The sequence below is a fragment of the Lithobates pipiens genome, unplaced genomic scaffold (assembly GCF_037356315.1).
Source record: "Lithobates pipiens isolate NorthernLeopardFrog02 unplaced genomic scaffold, aLitPip1_a1.2 Scaffold_28, whole genome shotgun sequence".
Lineage (NCBI taxonomy): Eukaryota > Metazoa > Chordata > Amphibia > Anura > Ranidae > Lithobates > Lithobates pipiens.
The window spans coordinates 32,389,544-32,406,769 of record NW_027507789.1 but is presented as its reverse complement, the minus strand read 5'-3'; the positions used below and the strand labels follow the sequence as shown (position 1 = coordinate 32,406,769).

Below are 17,226 nucleotides of genomic sequence, written 5' to 3'. Positions count from 1 at the left end.
GACTCTGCGTTGAGGAGGATACCGGAAGTGACGTCCGGGGTGACGTCCGGGGTGACGTCCGGGGTGACGTCCGGGGTCAAAAATATGCTTAAAGTGGTTCTAAAGGCTGAAGGTTTTATACCTTAATGCATTCTATGAAAAAACCTTCAGTGTGCAGCTCCCCCCCCCCAGTCCTTCTAATATTTACCGGAACCCGATCTCAATCCAGCTATGTGTACGTGAGCAGAAGCTCTCCTGGGTCTCTCCCTCCTCATTGGCTGAGATGCTGTTAATCATAGCCAGTAAGGAGGGAGCAGGGGGTGGGGCTGAGCAGTGCTTTCTGTATCTTATAGACACAGAGTGAGGAGTGAGCATGCACGAGTGCCCCCATAGCAAGCGGCTTGATATGAGGGCACTTGGCAGGGGGGAGGAGCCAGGAGCAGTGCCAGGGCATCTGAGAAGAGGAGAAGTGGGGCTTCTCTGTGCAACACCACTGCACAGAGCAGGTAAGTATGACATGTTTATTATTTAAAAAAAAAAATTGCCTTTACAATTCAAGATTTCAAGACAAGGTTGGTGGCTGTGAAAAACTTTTTTTACTTTTACTACATTAGGTTCATTGTATGTACAAGACAATGAGAAGCCTGAAGCGGGTGTGTTTGGGAATTCCCCACTTGTATCAGTCAGTGTTTCCAGATCACCAAAACATTTTTTTTATTTATTTTACACATGCAGGTATAAAAAAACCTTCTTGGTACAGTTCCCCCCACAGCCCTCTCCCCACCCCACTCACCTGAGCCCCCTTCTCAATCCAGTGATGTACTCAAGAGCCTCAGCTGTCCCAGGATTCTCTCTCTTCGTTGGCTGAGACAGCAACAGGAGCCATTGGATCCTACTGCTGCCAATTACTGCCAGTGAGCCAATGAAGAGAGGGGGGAGCGGCGGAGCTGTATCTCTATGGGGGCTATTTACTAAAGGAAAATCCACTTTGCACTGCAAGTGCACTTAAAATATAAAATAAATAAAAAAACAGCATTTTAGCTTGCACATGATTGGATGATAAAATCAGCAGAGCTTCCACTTATTTCAGATCTACCCCTAATGCCCTGTACAAACGGTCGGAAATTCCGATGGAAAAGGTCTGATCAGATTATATTGTCGGAAAATCCGATCGAGTGTGGGCTCTATCGGACTTTTTCCATCGGAAATTTAGACGGAAAAAGTTTGAGAGCTGGATCTAAAATTTTCCGACAACAAAATCCGATCGTGTGTAGACAATTCCGACAGACAAAGTGCCACGGATGCTCAGAATAAATTACGACACGAAAGCTATTGGCTACTGGCCTCTTTATAATCCCGTCGTACGTGTTCTACGTCACCGTGTTGTGAACGATCAGATTTTCCGGCAACTTTGTGCGACCCTGTGCATGCAAGACAAGTTTGGACCAAAATCCGTCGGAAAAAATCTGACGGATTTTGTCGCCGGAATGTCCGACTGTGTGTACGGGGCATAAGACTAAAACTAAATAGAAATTTGCTGCCAAAATTAACACTGGTGCCCCATAGCAAGTGGCTTTCTTTGGGGCCACTGGTCAAGGGGGGGGGGGGAGCCAGGAGCACCGGCTGAGGACCCCAGTAGTAGAGGACCGGGGCTGCTTTGTACAAAACCATTACACAGAGCAGGTAAGTATGATATGTTTGTAAATTTTTTTTAAATAGTCAAACCTTTAATACCACTTTAAATGTACTGGCAGCATTACTTTTAATTTTATTTGGGCTTTTTATTCCTTTATTTTCACTATAGTAATGTCTGGGTGAAGAGAGCAAACTGATATAGGTAGGCTGTGTTCCATGTATGCATTCTAAAGGTTAATTTTGGATTTTGTCTAGAGTGTTCATTTTTTAATATAACCCCTAAACCTATCCCTTAACCTGGATACATATATAGCCCATTAACCACCAACTGTAAAGCTGACCATACACAAGTTAAAGTTATGCCGCATACACACGATCGAACTTTCAGGTGGACCAGAGTCCGTCGGAGAATTCAATCATGTGTGGGCTCCAACTGACTTTTTCTTCCCAAAAGTCCGCCAGACCTAGAAATAAGACTGGCTTCAAATTTGTCCGGCGGACGTGGCTTTTAGCGGACAATCCGTTCGCCTGTGTGCTAGTCCGACGGACTAAAACCAACGCTAGGCAGCTATTGGCTACTGGTTATGAACTTCCTTATTCTATGTCATCCGTTCAAATCCGTCAGACTTTTGGAGTGATCATGTGTGACCAAGTCCGTTCGTTTGAAAGTCCGGCGGACCTCAGCTGCAAAATCCGTCAGATTGTCCACCGGACCAAGTCCGTCGAAAAGTCCGTTGTGTGTACGCCTCATTAGTTTTAATGAAAATCATTCACCAAGACATTCAGTAGTATCATTATGGACTTGCCAAATTTCATCTGAAAACCCTAATATTTAGTTAGCTAGACATGCCAAAGTTTTGAATTCCATGTGCATCACAATAAGTATAAGTTTTCCCACGTTCACTGTTAGAATTTATTTTATTCCAAAAAAAATTTCCATTCTTCAATTTTTTTTCTCATCATTACAATAGAAAACAATCATTGATTTGATCTCAATAAACATTAGAAATTCAAATATGAAAAAAAAAAAAATCTACCTAAATTTAAGCAGCTCATAGATTATGCGATTTTCTTTCCTGAATCCCTCCAATGAAGCCATTGTGTTCTCAGAACGGGTGGCCGGGGAACCGTCCCTGCAGGGAGAACACAGGGATTACTGCTAGTGGCTATAGCAGTAATCTCATGCTAAAAATCTGACATGCTGGTTGTACCCAAGTCGATCAATGGATTTACTTGGGTACAGTTAGCCTGCCCATAGATGGATCGATTGATCTATGGCCAGCTTTAGGCTCCGTTCACATCTCCGCATTACGAATTATGGGCGGAATCGTCGCAATTTTGCAATAGCAGCAAATCACAGGGACGCCCGTGCATTCCCGTGCATTCCTGGCGCATTGCCTGTTGATTTTAATAACACCTTAAACGCTGCACCATTTTCCCGCGATTCGTCAGGCAACAATTGTGGTTAAAACACGCAAACAGAATCAGGGGACGTCCGTTGCCCAAAAGAAATACAGGAGCTTCTTTTGGGCGACGGGCATCCCGCGATTCTATTTGCACATTTTTACCACGATTGTCGCCCCCCATATGCAGAGATGAACGGAGCCTTAGGCTCTAACATATCAATGATTTATTGGGATTTTAGTAATTGGATTTACATCTAGTTAAGCTCAAGCAATGATAACAGTTGTGGATAAAGAAGGAAATTCCCGTTTTAATGTAGCATGAATTATACTACAGCCATGGATTAAACAAACCTAAATCAACTTTGCACTGGTTTTCTGATTCAATGGGGAATAATAAAGGAATCGATTTCAAGAATTATTTGTAGAAACAAAGAATGTCTTTAAAAAACAAACCAGTGTTTAACACAAACTCTACATTTTTTGTTTTGGATAGAGAGGGGAAGTATTAGAGCCCCTGCAAGTTTTAATTACTGCCTGTGTCCCTGTTTAGAAGACATATTCTTTTCCATTTGACAGATGTCAGACAGAATAGGAAGGGATGATGTCTCCACTAGAGACACAAAGCATTCAGGTCAAGGAGGTTTAGAGTAGTGGTCGGCAACAGGTTGATCTCCATTTACCCATTAAACGTGGCCATTTGATCCCGATGCCAGCATAGTGACTCTCTCCCACTTCTGAACTTCTGATGGGGAACATGGTTTCACTGGGGGGACAAAATGGTGGCACTGGGAGGACATAATGGTGGCACTGGGAGGGGCTTAATGGTAGCACTGATGTGACAGGATGGCATAAATATGGCCCTGGGGTGGCATGGTGGCACATTATGATGACACTGGGGGAGATATTTGTGGTACTGGTCATACACACTCATACTATAAAGATAAGAAGAGCTAAAATGTGGGACAGTGTAATGGGGCCCTACAACGGGGGGGAGGGGGGGGTCCATGACCAGCAACGTAAGAGGGAATGTTACTGTAGATGTATGATTTAATTTACTGCCTTATCACCGACCACACCCACTTGATTTGGACACACCAGCTTTAAAATGTGCCCCCACCAGGGATCTTTGATTTCTTCAGTGTTTTTATGGTGGCTCTCCATCTCTCTGCGTTGCCTCCTTTTAGAAATGTACATAAGTAGTATAATGACACGTGATAATTCATTCTTGAGATGTAGCAGTCTTGTATTGCAGCAATAAGACCATAGAAGGAAAATAGATGGACTCATGGGACCTTGATAACACTATCTGGATAAACCGGTTTGGACAGACAGTGGCAGTTATTACCCATCATTCATCCATAGTGAACGTCAGCTCCCAACAGAAGGTAGTGCTGAAAAAAAATCGGAATAAAAAAGTGAACAGACAGAATATTGTGTACATGGTTGTTCTTTCAGTAAAGTCTTGGTACTTAACCGCCATTTGCTTCAGGGTGAATAAAAATTAACATGATGCACGGGGCTGTATTTTTACCCTAGGTACATGTGAATGATGGCAAACTATTGTGTAAGCTCTGCCCCTGTGTCATGTGATTTTAGTAAAAACTAGTGCTAGAATGCACTGTAGGAGGTAGTATGGAGTCAAGTGGCTAAACTACTGCTATAGCCACCCATGAGGTTATTTTGGGACCTAGGACAGAGGGAAGCTTGGTCAGGACCAGGAGGGTTGAGCTGTCCCTTGGGGTATTCCTGCACCCATTGTTCCTTTATTTGCTTGAGGCATGGCTGCCTTGCATGTCTCCGTCCTCCTCCCTGTCAGTGCGAGACAAATGCAGGTGATACGGAGAGATCTGATCCCAACATCCGTCTGACATTAGAGCCAACCGCCAGACTTATTTTTACAGGTTAAGCTTGGCCCGACTGTCTCCCATTGTCTCAACCTTCCTGTTGGTCAGTCATCATGTGAAAGTACAACAGGGACCGGAAGGGGGCAAGGGCCAAGTACAGCATTTACTAGAAAAGTCCATGTTTGCATATAACTTCAGCTCCCTATGTCTTAAGATCTACAGTTTGTTTTATCAAGTGCTCTTACTGAAGGTAACCTCTGCTTATATGTTTTTCATCCCATGCTCAGTTTAAGTTGTCTGGGTCAGATATTGTTTAAAGTGTAAGTGCACCTTCAGAAGTATTCTCCAAAAATTCCCCTATGCAATTCTATACCCAGTGAACAGTACATACCAGAGCTCCATCTGTTGTAAATGGTGAAGTTCCTCCATTACCGATGCAGGTGTTGGGGACCATGTAATGGGAGGATCTTCTCCTGGAGGAGCTTTGGTATGTGCTATTCTTTGGATTTGTACTTTTCATTGAATATACAGGAGAACTGCATGGGGATATTTTTGAAAATCTTCCAGAAGGTGAACTTACACTTTAATCTCATTAAAGAAAATGTACAGAGAAATGGACTTTCATGGCACAATTGACTCGTATACCAACAGGTTAAAAATGACATCTTTTGTAATTCAATTTAAAAAACAATTAAAATCAGGATCCATTAAATTTTATGTACACAAAATTGTGCTGGTAACCACCATCAACCCTAAGGAAACAATATATTGTATAAGTATGTGGGTCCCATTACTGGGTTGGGTACACCTATATGTACACACACACATGTATCTACACACAGGTATATTCCAGTTTCTATTATATAGATGGGTAACCACTATAGGGGTGATTATGATGTCAAGCATGAGTTCTTACTTGTCATGTTTCGTGACAATCATGCTTCTTCAGGAGATTAACAGATAAAACAATTTTTTTGTTTTTAATGGAGTGAGGCGGTCAGATGGGTGGCCACCCAGGATCCCCAACAAGGGGAATGTGTGGGCACATATAAGGTTGTATAATGTCTCCTTGCAAATTAAATTATGCAAGTGGATAAACCATAACATGAGGGGTATCCTCAGTTTCAAGGCTAGGGAGTTTGACCCTTATATCAAATGTCCTTTCTGGGGAGGTTTTAAATTGTATATGGTACTGTTGTCATTTGTAAACACCACTGTCAGAGGGGAAGTCACAGGGGAACAAACGCATCTCAATAGCAGGTTAATAATCTTCTGCCGTATCCTGCTCCACTCCTGGGACAGAAGATTTTTAACCTGCTTTTGAGAGGCGTTGGTTCCCCTGTGGCTTCCCCTCTGATGCCCCATAAACACGGGTGGACATTCTGATCACAAAATCCGTCAGATTTTTTCCGAGGTACTCTGGCCAAAACTTGTCTTGCATACACACGGTCACACAAAGGTGTCGATTTGAAAATGAGGTGATGTTATACACGTACGACAGGACTACGTAGAGGCCAGTAGCCAATAGTTTTCGTCTCCAAATTTTTTCTGAGCATCCGTGGCACTTTGTGTGTCAGAATTCTCTACACACGAGTGGAAAAAGTCAGAGCGGATTTTGTTGTCAGAAAATTTTAGATCCAGCTCCTAAACTTTTTCCCTCAAAATTCCGTCTGAAAAAGTCCGATAGAGCCCACACACGAACTGACTTTTTCCGTCTGAATTTCCAACCGTGTGTACAGGGCATGACAGTGGTGGTTACGAACGACAACAGTACCATATACTGTACAATTGAATACCTCAGCAGAAGGGACATTTGATATAAGGGTCAAACTCCCTAACCTTGAAACTGAGCATACCCCCATGCTATGGTTTATCCACTTGCATAATTTAGGCTGCCAGGCTTAGTAGGACGAGGCACAGCCTAAACATTTGATGTCCACAGTACCACATTGTGTTGACATGTCCTATTTATTCTAGAACTTACACTTTAAGACAAACTAATACACTGTTGTGTAGTGTATGTGATAAATAGCATAGCAGTTATTGACCTCAACCTGATGGCCTTACAGCCTACACAACCTTATCTGCTTTCAACCTTCAGTCAATACATGATGCTGTGGATTAAAAGCATAAACTGACAGAATACAATAAAATCTATATACTTTCAATCAACATTGACTTTCTAAACTACAAAAGTAGTTAAAGGTATAAACACTTAATCATGTATACTCCAAGTATTGACTTACTTCATATTGCTTCAGAATAAGGTTTTCAAGCTGCACATGGTCCAGTAGAGGTAAGGGAATGCCCTCATTAAATTTTTCTAAATAATCAGGGAAAAAAGATTGTCATCCTTTATTTTCAGGGGAAAAAACAAAAGGGCACAATAGCATTCCAACACATAGAAATATTTCATTGATGTGTAATGTCCAGGTACATACCATTGACTTTAGGAAGAAGGGTGTTTAAGAGGTAAAAATTCACAGCAGTCTGTATAAGTCCCACCTGAAATATAATTTTTCAGACACAGATGTGTTATTATCTGTACATTAGTCTTTGGAATGGTGAACCCAACGCTCATAGTGTTTAACATGGGGGCCTGATCTCTAATCTTAATAAAAAATCTTCTGACAGGAATAGCACCCTGCTCTAAACTTTGTTAAATTTAGTTTTTGGCTCTTCTGTACTCAGTTGAGGAGTCATTTCTTTTTCAGATCTGGTCAGGTCTATCCCTAAGCCTGGTGGTGGATTGCTCCTAGTTGCCTCTGGATGAGGTTTCCAGAGATAGCGTAGGAGGGTCAGCGACTTAGTTATGAATATTTATGTGACCTCAACCAATCCCTGGGAAGGGGCACCCAGAAGGTATGACTGGGGAGAAGATAAAGGTTTGGGAAGGTCTGTTTAGAAGTCTCTTCTCCTGGGGCCTCAGCTACTGGGAGGCAGCCTGTGTTACTGAAGAGCTACTGCTGTTAGGACTCAACATTTGTCTGGCCGAGGGCCTGAAAGAAATCTGCTGGAGCACACTAACTTAGAAAGCTGGGCTGGAGAAGGATTCCTTTCACTAATGAGTGTCCCGGGGATATTAGATGGGAATCTGTCTCTGGACTCTGTGAGCAGGACCTTTTGCTTCATAATGCCACATACACACAAGTGGATTTTCCGTCAGAATAATCTTGGATGGTTTTTCAGACGGAATTCCACTCAAGCTTGGCTTACATATACACGGTCACACAAAAGTTTGCTGAACTTTCAACCGTCAAGAACGCGCCAAGAAAATAAAGTTCAATGCTTCCAAGTATGCATCGCATTGTTTCCGAGCATGCGTAGGAATTTTGGGCGTCGGAATTGCTACAGACGATTGGAATTTCCGATCTGGGAACTTTTTCCGACCGAAAAATTGAGAACATACTCTCAATATTTTGCTGGCGGGAATTCGGCCAGCAAAAGTCCAATGGAGCATACACACGGTCGCATTTTCTGACCAAAAGCTCTCATCTGTCTTTTGCTGGCCGAAGTTCCAATCGTGTTTTACGTGATAAGTGATTGTGCTTTAAAGGTTAGACACCAGAAGTTGCTGCAAGGACTGTGACTGCTCTGACGCGTCTCAGACTAGTTGGCTGTCCCCTTTTCATCAAGTACTACCCAAGGCTGCTACCGAAGGACTTTGCCTGAGAATTTGTCCTCCTGTACCCTTATTCATCTACCCATCTGCATTCAAGTACTGTTATAAATATTCAAAAAGACACTAGAATATATTGTATAAGTATGTGGGTCCCATTACTGGGTTGGGTACACCTATATGTACACACACACACATGTATCTACACACAGGTATATTCCAGTTTCTATTATATAGATGGGTAACCACTATAGGGGTGATTATGATGTCAAGCATGAGTTCTTACTTGTCATGTTTCGTGACAATCATGCTTCTTCAGGAGATTAACAGATAAAACAATTTTTTTGTTTTTAATGGAGTGAGGCGGTCAGATGGGTGGCCACCCAGGATCCCCAACAAGGGGAATGTGTGGGCACATATAAGGTTGTATAATGTCTCCTTGCAAATTAAATTATGCAAGTGGATAAACCATAACATGAGGGGTATCCTCAGTTTCAAGGCTAGGGAGTTTGACCCTTATATCAAATGTCCTTTCTGGGGAGATTTTAAATTGTATATGATACTGTTGTCATTTGTAACCACCACTGTCAGAGGGGAAGTCACAGGGGAACAAACGCATCTCAATAGCAGGTTAATAATCTTCTGCCGTATCCTGCTTCACTCCTGGGACAGAAGATTTTTAACCTTCTTTTGAGAGGCCTTGGTTCCCCTGTGGCTTCCCCTCTGATGCCCCATAAACACAGGTGGACATTCTGATCATAAAATACGTCAGATTTTTTCCGAGGTATTCTGGCCAAAACTTGTCTTGCATACACACGGTCACACAAAGGTGTCGATTTGAAAATGAGGTGATGTTATACACGTACGACAGGACTACGTAGAGGCCAGTAGCCAATAGTTTTCGTCTCCAAATTTTTTCTGAGCATCCGTGGCACTTTGTGTGTCAGGATTCTCTACACACGAGTGGAAAAAGTCAGAGCGGATTTTGTTGTCAGAAAATTTTAGATCCAGCTCCTAAACTTTTTCCCTCAAAATTCCGTCTGAAAAAGTCCGATAGAGCCCACACACGAACTGACTTTTTCCGTCTGAATTTCCGACCGTGTGTACAGGGCATGACAGTGGTGGTTATGTCTGCTGCCTGACAGGCTGGTGTTCACAAAGGTGTTCAGCTGGTTTCTGTTGAACTGATTGAAGTTTGACCCGTGTGTACTAGGTTTAAGGGGCATTGAATCCAATGTTGGTTCATTTCACAGAGTGGAGAAGAATCTGTTTTATAGAACAAGGATAATGGTAATGGTTAAGTGTCTCTTAAAAATGTTTAGCAAGATCCAGGGGCTTAAAGTGTCACTAAACCCAGTAATATGAAAATTGTTAATCTGCCCACCCACAGTGCCCACAACTTCTAAATCTTCTTTTTACATTAAAATACTGCCACTATATAGCTTTTCGGCTGATCTGTATACTACGGTCACATGATAACCTGCAGAGTTTGCCCAGAGCTGTGATTTCCATTAGGAGGAGATTTCCACTATAGCCTGTAAACACGCCCACATGTGTGATGCCATTATTATGTGACCTGGCTAGCTCTGAGAACAAGGAAATGTTCTCTCCAGCATAAAAGACACAACTGAGCATGTGTAGGTTGGCTACTCTGCCTGTGCATTAGCTGGCCTTCCCCAGATAGACAGTGCAGAAGTGAAGGAACTATGCATACAGGATCAAAGAGCCTTTTTTTTTGCAATGCAGAGGATTAACCCCTTAAGTTCCACAGCGAGTATAACAAGCATGCTATTCAGCATATACAGACTGATTTTTACTGTTGTGGATTTAGTAACACTTTAAGGAAACAAGTGCAATGCATCAATTAAATATTTGTTTTATTAGAACAAAAAAACAGGGCATAAAAGTAATGTGTTTCAGGGGCTGAAAATCTCCCTCTTCATCAGGACATAAAACGCATGGCTCTAAGAGGTTTAGTGAAATCTGGAGTGAAGTTGCTCCTTCTTTCAAGTTGGCTTCGGCAGCTGGTTTCAGGTGAAAAGAGCCCATCCGAACCATCTTCCGAAGCCTTGGTTGGTTCTCCGTTTTCATACAAAATAGAAATAGAATAACATGTACTACTTTTTCTGCCAAACATGGTTTGGCAAGCATGGCACGTACCTTCACATAACCACTTTGTAAAAGTTGAATTTTTTGCTAAAAATGACTACCCTAACTGGTGAGAAGAGCTTTATCAGGTTACATACTAAGATACCAATTTATTGACCCAAGTTATACCATCACCTCAATTCATACTCACCGAGAATGGTCCTACATCAGAATGTTTGAGCTCAATGTCTACCCTAAATGAAAAAAAAACACAGCAAGATCTTGATGCTTTATAAATAATGTCTCCTTGTCTTTTATAAGAAAAGATTTACATTACCTTATATACAGAACATACTTGTTTACTGCATTATAGATATAGACTATTCAGTCTGCCATACCTATTTCATTTTAGGGTGAGGATACTATGGGCAATGTGTATAAAGTAGGGCTGTGGAAATGAAAGATTAATTCCTTGATCAATTGATTCATTTTTTTGATCGATCAAAATTCTTTTGATTGGTAATCACCTCTCCGCCGGCTTCCCGGGTCTTCAGGGAGTTCCGTCAGAAGATCCGGTGACATCACGGACATCAATGTCACTGGACTCCTCCCCCCTTCCCCAAGTGCCTCCGTCCGCTAAAGAAGGGAAGGGGGGCGGAATCCGCTGACGTCAAAGTTCTGATTGGACGTAACATGCACGGGGAGGAGCTACGCATGGCGTCACCCGCTGCTGCCCTACGGAACTAACACGATTACATGCTGTGTTTTTATCATCCTTATGTGAGTAGTTTGTGTTTGAACACAAAAATGAAATCTTATACTTAAGCGGTGAGCATTTAGATCTTTTCTTTCTACCCATGACCTGGAGTCCTTGCTGAGATCTAAGGAGACGTGAGAGAAGTTTATGATCTGTGTTAACCCTTTTGATACCCGCTTGCATGACCACCTGTTTGCACAGAGGTCCATGCCATAAGGTGAGAGGGATTAGTTAGATCGGAGGTGGAGGGATTGTCATGCTACTGTGGAAAAAAAAAATGACTTACATCAGTGCTACAGTTTGAATTTAAAACGTATTTGTGTGAACTGTGAGGTTAAGTCATGGATTGTGGAAACGAACTAGTGTCGGGTGATTGTATGTAGTGTATACCACATTTACCACTGACTAATGCAGAGTTGCAATGCAAGGAGATCAGCTAAAAGTAGTTGGATCTGTATGTGCGTTATAATTAATTGACATTAGTCGATTAATCGATTTAAAAAAAATCGATTAATCTAACATTTTAATCAGTGACAGCCCTAGTATAAAGTGATAAATCCAGAACTGCAGCTATTAACCATAAGGCCTTATTGTGAAATGTGACTATGAATACCTGATTTCACGGGCAAGATTTTGAGACAAATGATCATATCTTTTCAGTAATCCTATCCCAGACCTGGATTACCGAGAGTTATGCCGCGCACACACGATCATAATTTCGGCCAGCAAAAGAGAGCTTTTCATCGGAAAATGCAACCCTGTGTATTCTCCATCAGAATTTTGCTGCCCGAATTTCCGCCAGCAAAAGTTTGAGAGCAGGTTCTCAATTTTTCCAACGGAAAAAGTTTTGATCGGAAATCCTGATCGTCTGTAGAAAATCCAACACGCAAAATCCCTACGCATGCTCAGAAACAATTCGACGCATGCTTGGAAGCATTGAACTTAATTTTCTCGGCTTGTCGTAGTGTTGTACGTCACCGCGTTCTTGACGGTTGAAAGTTCAGCGAACTTTTGTGTGACCGTGTGTATGCAAGCCAAGCTTGGGCGGAATCCCGTCGGAAAAACCATCATAGCTTTTTCCGATGAGAACTTCGATCGTGCGTACGTGGCATTATTGTAAATTTTTTCTGCCCTATATTTTGCCATTAATGTCAATCCAAATGGAGTCTTTAGAAAATGCAAGGAAGCTAAAATCCATTCTGTCAGCTCAAATTTACAATAACTCTTAGCAACCCACATCTGAGATAGGGTTACCCAAAAGACCTGACCATTTGCCTCAAAATCTTCCCTGTGAATTATATCAGTCTTTTTTTTTTATTTTTTTATATGGATTTTCTTGTAGGTCTAAAACTGGCCATACACCATACAATTTTCTTATTCAATTTTCTTTAGCTTTACCTTCAACTATGTAGTGCAAGGGCCTGCCTGACTGCATACAAATTGAAAGTGTTTAGGTTTGACCTCCTATTATATGGTTTTGGCAAATAATTCTAAAGGAAAGTTGTACAAGAAAATTGTATAATGTATGGCCAGCCTTACTGTGGATGGAGAATAAGGTGGAGACACCAAGATAAAATGTTTCAATTATATATTGTAAAATATATCACAATATATATATATATATATATATATATATATATATATATATATATATATATATTTATATTTATATATATATTTATATTTATATATGTGTGTGTATATATATATATATATACAGTGGTGTGAAAAAGTGTTTGCCCCCTTCCTCATTTCCTGTTCCTTTGCATGTTTGTCACACTTAAGTGTTTTGGAACATCAAACCAATTTAAACAATAGTCAAGGACAACACAAGTAAACACAAAATGCATTTTGTAAATGAAGGTGTTTATTATTAAAGGTGAAAAAAAATCCAAACCATCATGGCCCTGTGTGAAAAAGTGATTGCCCCCCTTGTTAAAACATACTATAACTGTGGTTGTCCACACCTGAGTTCAATTTCTCTAGCCACACCCAGGCCTGATTATTGCCACACCTGTTCACAATCAAGGCATTACTTAAATAGGGGCTGCTTGACACAGTAAGGTCCACCAGAAGATCCTTAAAAGCTACACATCATGCCGAGACCCAAAGAAATTCAGGAACAATTGAGAAAGAAAGTAATTGAGATCTATCAGTCTGGAAAGGGTTATAAAGCCATTTCCAAAGCTTTGTGAATCCAGCGAACCACAGTGAGAGCCATTATCCACAAATGGCAAAGACATGGAACAGTGGTGAACCTTCCCAGGAGTGGCCGGCCGCCCAAAATTACCCCAAGAGCGCAGCGACGACTCATCCAAGAGGTCACAAAAGACCCCACAACAACGTCCAAGGAACTGCAGGCCTCACTTGCCTCAGTTAAGGTCAGCGTTCATGCCTCCACCATCAGGAAAAGACTGGGCAAAAATGGCCTGCATGGCAGAGTTCCAAGGAGAAAACCACTGCTGAGCAAAAAGAACATCAAAGCTCGTCTCAATTTCTCCACAACACATCTTGATGATCCCCAAGACTTTTGGGACAACATTCTGTGGACCGATGAGACAAAAGTGGAACTCTTTGGAAGGTGTGTGTCCAAGTATATCTGGCGTAGAAGGAACACTGCATTTCATAAAAAGAACATTATACCAACAGTAAAATATGGTGGTGGTAGTGTGATGGTCTGGGGCTGTTTTGCTGCTTCAGGACCTGGAAGACTTGCTGTGATAAAAGGAACTATGAATTCTGCTGTCTACCAAGAGATCCTGAAGGAGAATGTCCGACCATCTGTTCGTGTACTCAAGCTGAAACAAACTTGGGTTCTGCAGCAGGACAATGATCCTAAACACACCAGCAAGTCCACCACCGAATGGCTGAAGAAAAACAAAATGAAGACTTTGGAGTGGCCTAGCCAAAGTCCTGACCTGAATCCTATTGAGATGTTGTGGTATGACCTTAAAAAGGCCGTTCATGCTCGAAAACCCTCTAATGTAACTGAATTAGGACAATTCTGCAAAGATGAGTGGGCCAAAATTCCTCCAGGACGCTGTAAAAGCCTCATTGCACGTTATCGCAAACGCTTGGTTGCAGTTGTTGCTGCTAAGGGTGGCCCAACCAGTTATTAGGTTTAGGGGGCAATCACTTTTTCACACAGGGCCATGATGGTTTGGATTTTTTTTCACCTTTAATAATAAACACCTTCATTTACAAATTGCATTTTGTGTTTACTTGTGTTGTCCTTGACTATTGTTTAAATTGGTTTGATGTTCCGAAACACTTAAGTGTGACAAACATGCAAAGGAACAGGAAATGAGGAAGGGGGCAAACACTTTTTCACACCACTGTATATATATATATATATATATATATATATATATATATATATATATATATATATATATATATAGTATAGTGTATATGTATGTATATATATATATATATATATATATATATACACACAAAATATTTATATATATTTTTATTATTTATTTATTATTTATGCTTACTATTTACCTGCTAAGTTTCAGGTTTCCCACAATCCTGCTTGAATTTACTGCAACATTTGCAAACACATCAGTTTTCTGTAAATTAGATTGACACATGTTAGCAAACAAGTTAAAGTATTAGCAAATTAAAAATTAAAGGGGTTGTAAAGGTAAATGTTTTTTCACCTTCATGCATTCTATGCATGAAGGTGAAAAAACATCTGACAGTGCCGGCGCCCCCAGTCCCCGCGTTTTACTTACCTGACCCCTCGAAAATCCCGCGCTCGCCCCCGCCGTCCTCTTCGCCGCTCAGCCTGGCCGCTGATTTGCTGGAGTGGATGGATTGAAAGCAGCGCAGCCATTGGCTTGCGCTGCTGTCAATCACATCCAATGATGCAGCGCGCCGGGGGGTGGGGCCTTGTGATACAGCGAGAGGCTATAGCCGCCAGCTGTATCACGGGAGCGCGCCCGCAGGTGCTTCTCACCAATGCGAGGGAGCTCGCATGAACGTGAGAAGTACCTGCGGGAGGAAGCAGAGACAGCCGCCGAGGGACCCCAGAAGAGCAGGTTCGGGACCACTCTGTGCAAAACGAGCTGCACAGTGGAGGTAAGTATAACATGTTTGTTATTTTAAAAAAATAAAAATTTTTACTTTACAATCCCTTTAAGTTATGTAAAGAAACCTGTGCTATTATGGCGGCTGTCATTGTTTTTGGTTTTTATCATTTTGTTACCAATCAGGAACAAGAACGCAGCCAGTGACGTTCAATGATGATATCAATCGTCAATATCTTTTTATTTGATGTCAGCAAGCCCTTGGATCAGCATTATAGTTAGTCAACTCAACTTGCATCTTCAGAAAGAAAGATTAGCAATGTCAGCAATGTTAGTAATGTATTTGTCTCAGAACATTTCCTTAATGCCTTTGATTACATGGCTTGGTGCCCAAGTAATTAACATAAGATATTCCTTTCAGTGCAGGTTTCCTTTCTGGTAAAATACAAGTAAATACACTCAGTCAACACAGCATCTGGTTTATCCAAAGTGTTTTTCCTTTGTAAGGCCTCACGCACACAGGGAGTTTTTACAGCTGCTTTTACCAGAGTTCAATGTTTGTTTGTTTTTGCAGCTTAACTGCTTCCCGACCGATGCACGACGATATACGTCAGCAGAGTGGCACGGGTGGGCAAAAGGGAGTACAGGTACATCCCCTTTAAGAAGCGTAACTGCGGGCTGCGTTCCCTCTGACCGCGGGTCCCGTGGACTCAATGTCTGCCGGGTGCCTGCGATCGTATCACGGAGATGTAGAACGAGAAGATGCCTTTGTAAACAAGGCATTTCCCCATTCTGCCTAGTGATATGACAGAGATCACTGCTCCCTGTCATCGAGAGCAGTGATCGCTGTCGTGTGTGTTGAAGCCCACCCCCCCCACAGTTAGAATCACTCCCTAGGACACACTTAACCCCTTCATCACCCCCTAGTGGTTAACCCCTTCACTGCCAGTGTCATTTACACAGTAATCAGTGCATTTTTATAGCAGTGATCACTGTATAAATGACAATGGTCCCAAAATAGTGTCAGATGTGTCCGCCATAATGTCGCAGTCACCATAAAAATCGATGCCATTACTAATAAAAAATTATTAATAATAAAAATGCCATAAAACTATCACCTATTTTGTAGACGTTATAAATTTTGCATGAACCAATCAACATATGCTTATTGCAATTTTTTCACCAAAAATATGTAGAAGAATACATATCGGCCTAAACTGAGGAAAATAATTTTTTTAATATATATTTTTGGGGGGTATTTATTATAGCACAAAGTAAAAAATCTTTATTTATTTTTTCAAAATTGTCACAGTTTTTTTGTTTATAGTGCAAAAAATAAAAACTGCAGAGGCGATCAAATACCCTCAAAAGAATGCTCTGTTTATGGGAGAAAAAGGACGTCGATTTTGTTTGGGTACAACGTTGCACGACCGCGCAATTATCAGTTAAATAGACGGAGTGCCGAATTGCAAAAAGTGCTCCGGTCAGGAAGGGGGCAAATCCTTCCGGGGCTGAAGTGGTTAAAAAAGCCTCTCTTTGTTATTCTATGGCCTCATGTACACACAGGCTTTTAGGAGCTGTTATTGGCATAGGCGTTTTAAAGCGACAAAAAATCCCCCAGGGCCAGTGTTATAAAGACCTGCATTACAGCTGTAAAGTTGTCTGATGCTGCTAAAGGCTGCTAAATGGGTCAAGCGTTTTTTTTTTTTTTTTTAAATGTCAAAATCAATGGTCCCCTATGATTTGAATAGAAGTCACATCCAAGTCAGATCATGATGATTCGACTTGTAGTGCGACTTTTGCTCTGAGGATCTCAAAGGGGAACCCCTTGCCGAAAAAAAAAAAAGGCATGGGGTCCCCCCCA

At 41.5% G+C, this 17,226-nt stretch overlaps 1 protein-coding gene across 2 annotated transcripts in view; it reads right to left on the bottom strand.

The window, feature by feature from the left end:
- Window positions 1-2,513: 2,513 nt before the first annotated feature.
- LOC143935291 (bactericidal permeability-increasing protein-like) overlaps window positions 2,514-17,226 on the bottom strand; it is a 61,599-nt gene continuing 46,886 nt past the window's right edge. For both annotated transcript variants that reach the window (XM_077459040.1, XM_077459041.1), the window contains 5 exons: window positions 14,836-14,903; window positions 10,783-10,825; window positions 7,306-7,369; window positions 7,111-7,187; window positions 2,514-4,411 (listed from right to left, as the gene is read on the bottom strand). In XM_077459040.1, coding sequence (XP_077315166.1) covers window positions 4,373-4,411; window positions 7,111-7,187; window positions 7,306-7,369; window positions 10,783-10,825; window positions 14,836-14,903 — 291 coding nt within the window. In that variant the 3' untranslated portion in view covers window positions 2,514-4,372. The remainder of the gene's footprint in view (window positions 4,412-7,110; window positions 7,188-7,305; window positions 7,370-10,782; window positions 10,826-14,835; window positions 14,904-17,226) is intronic.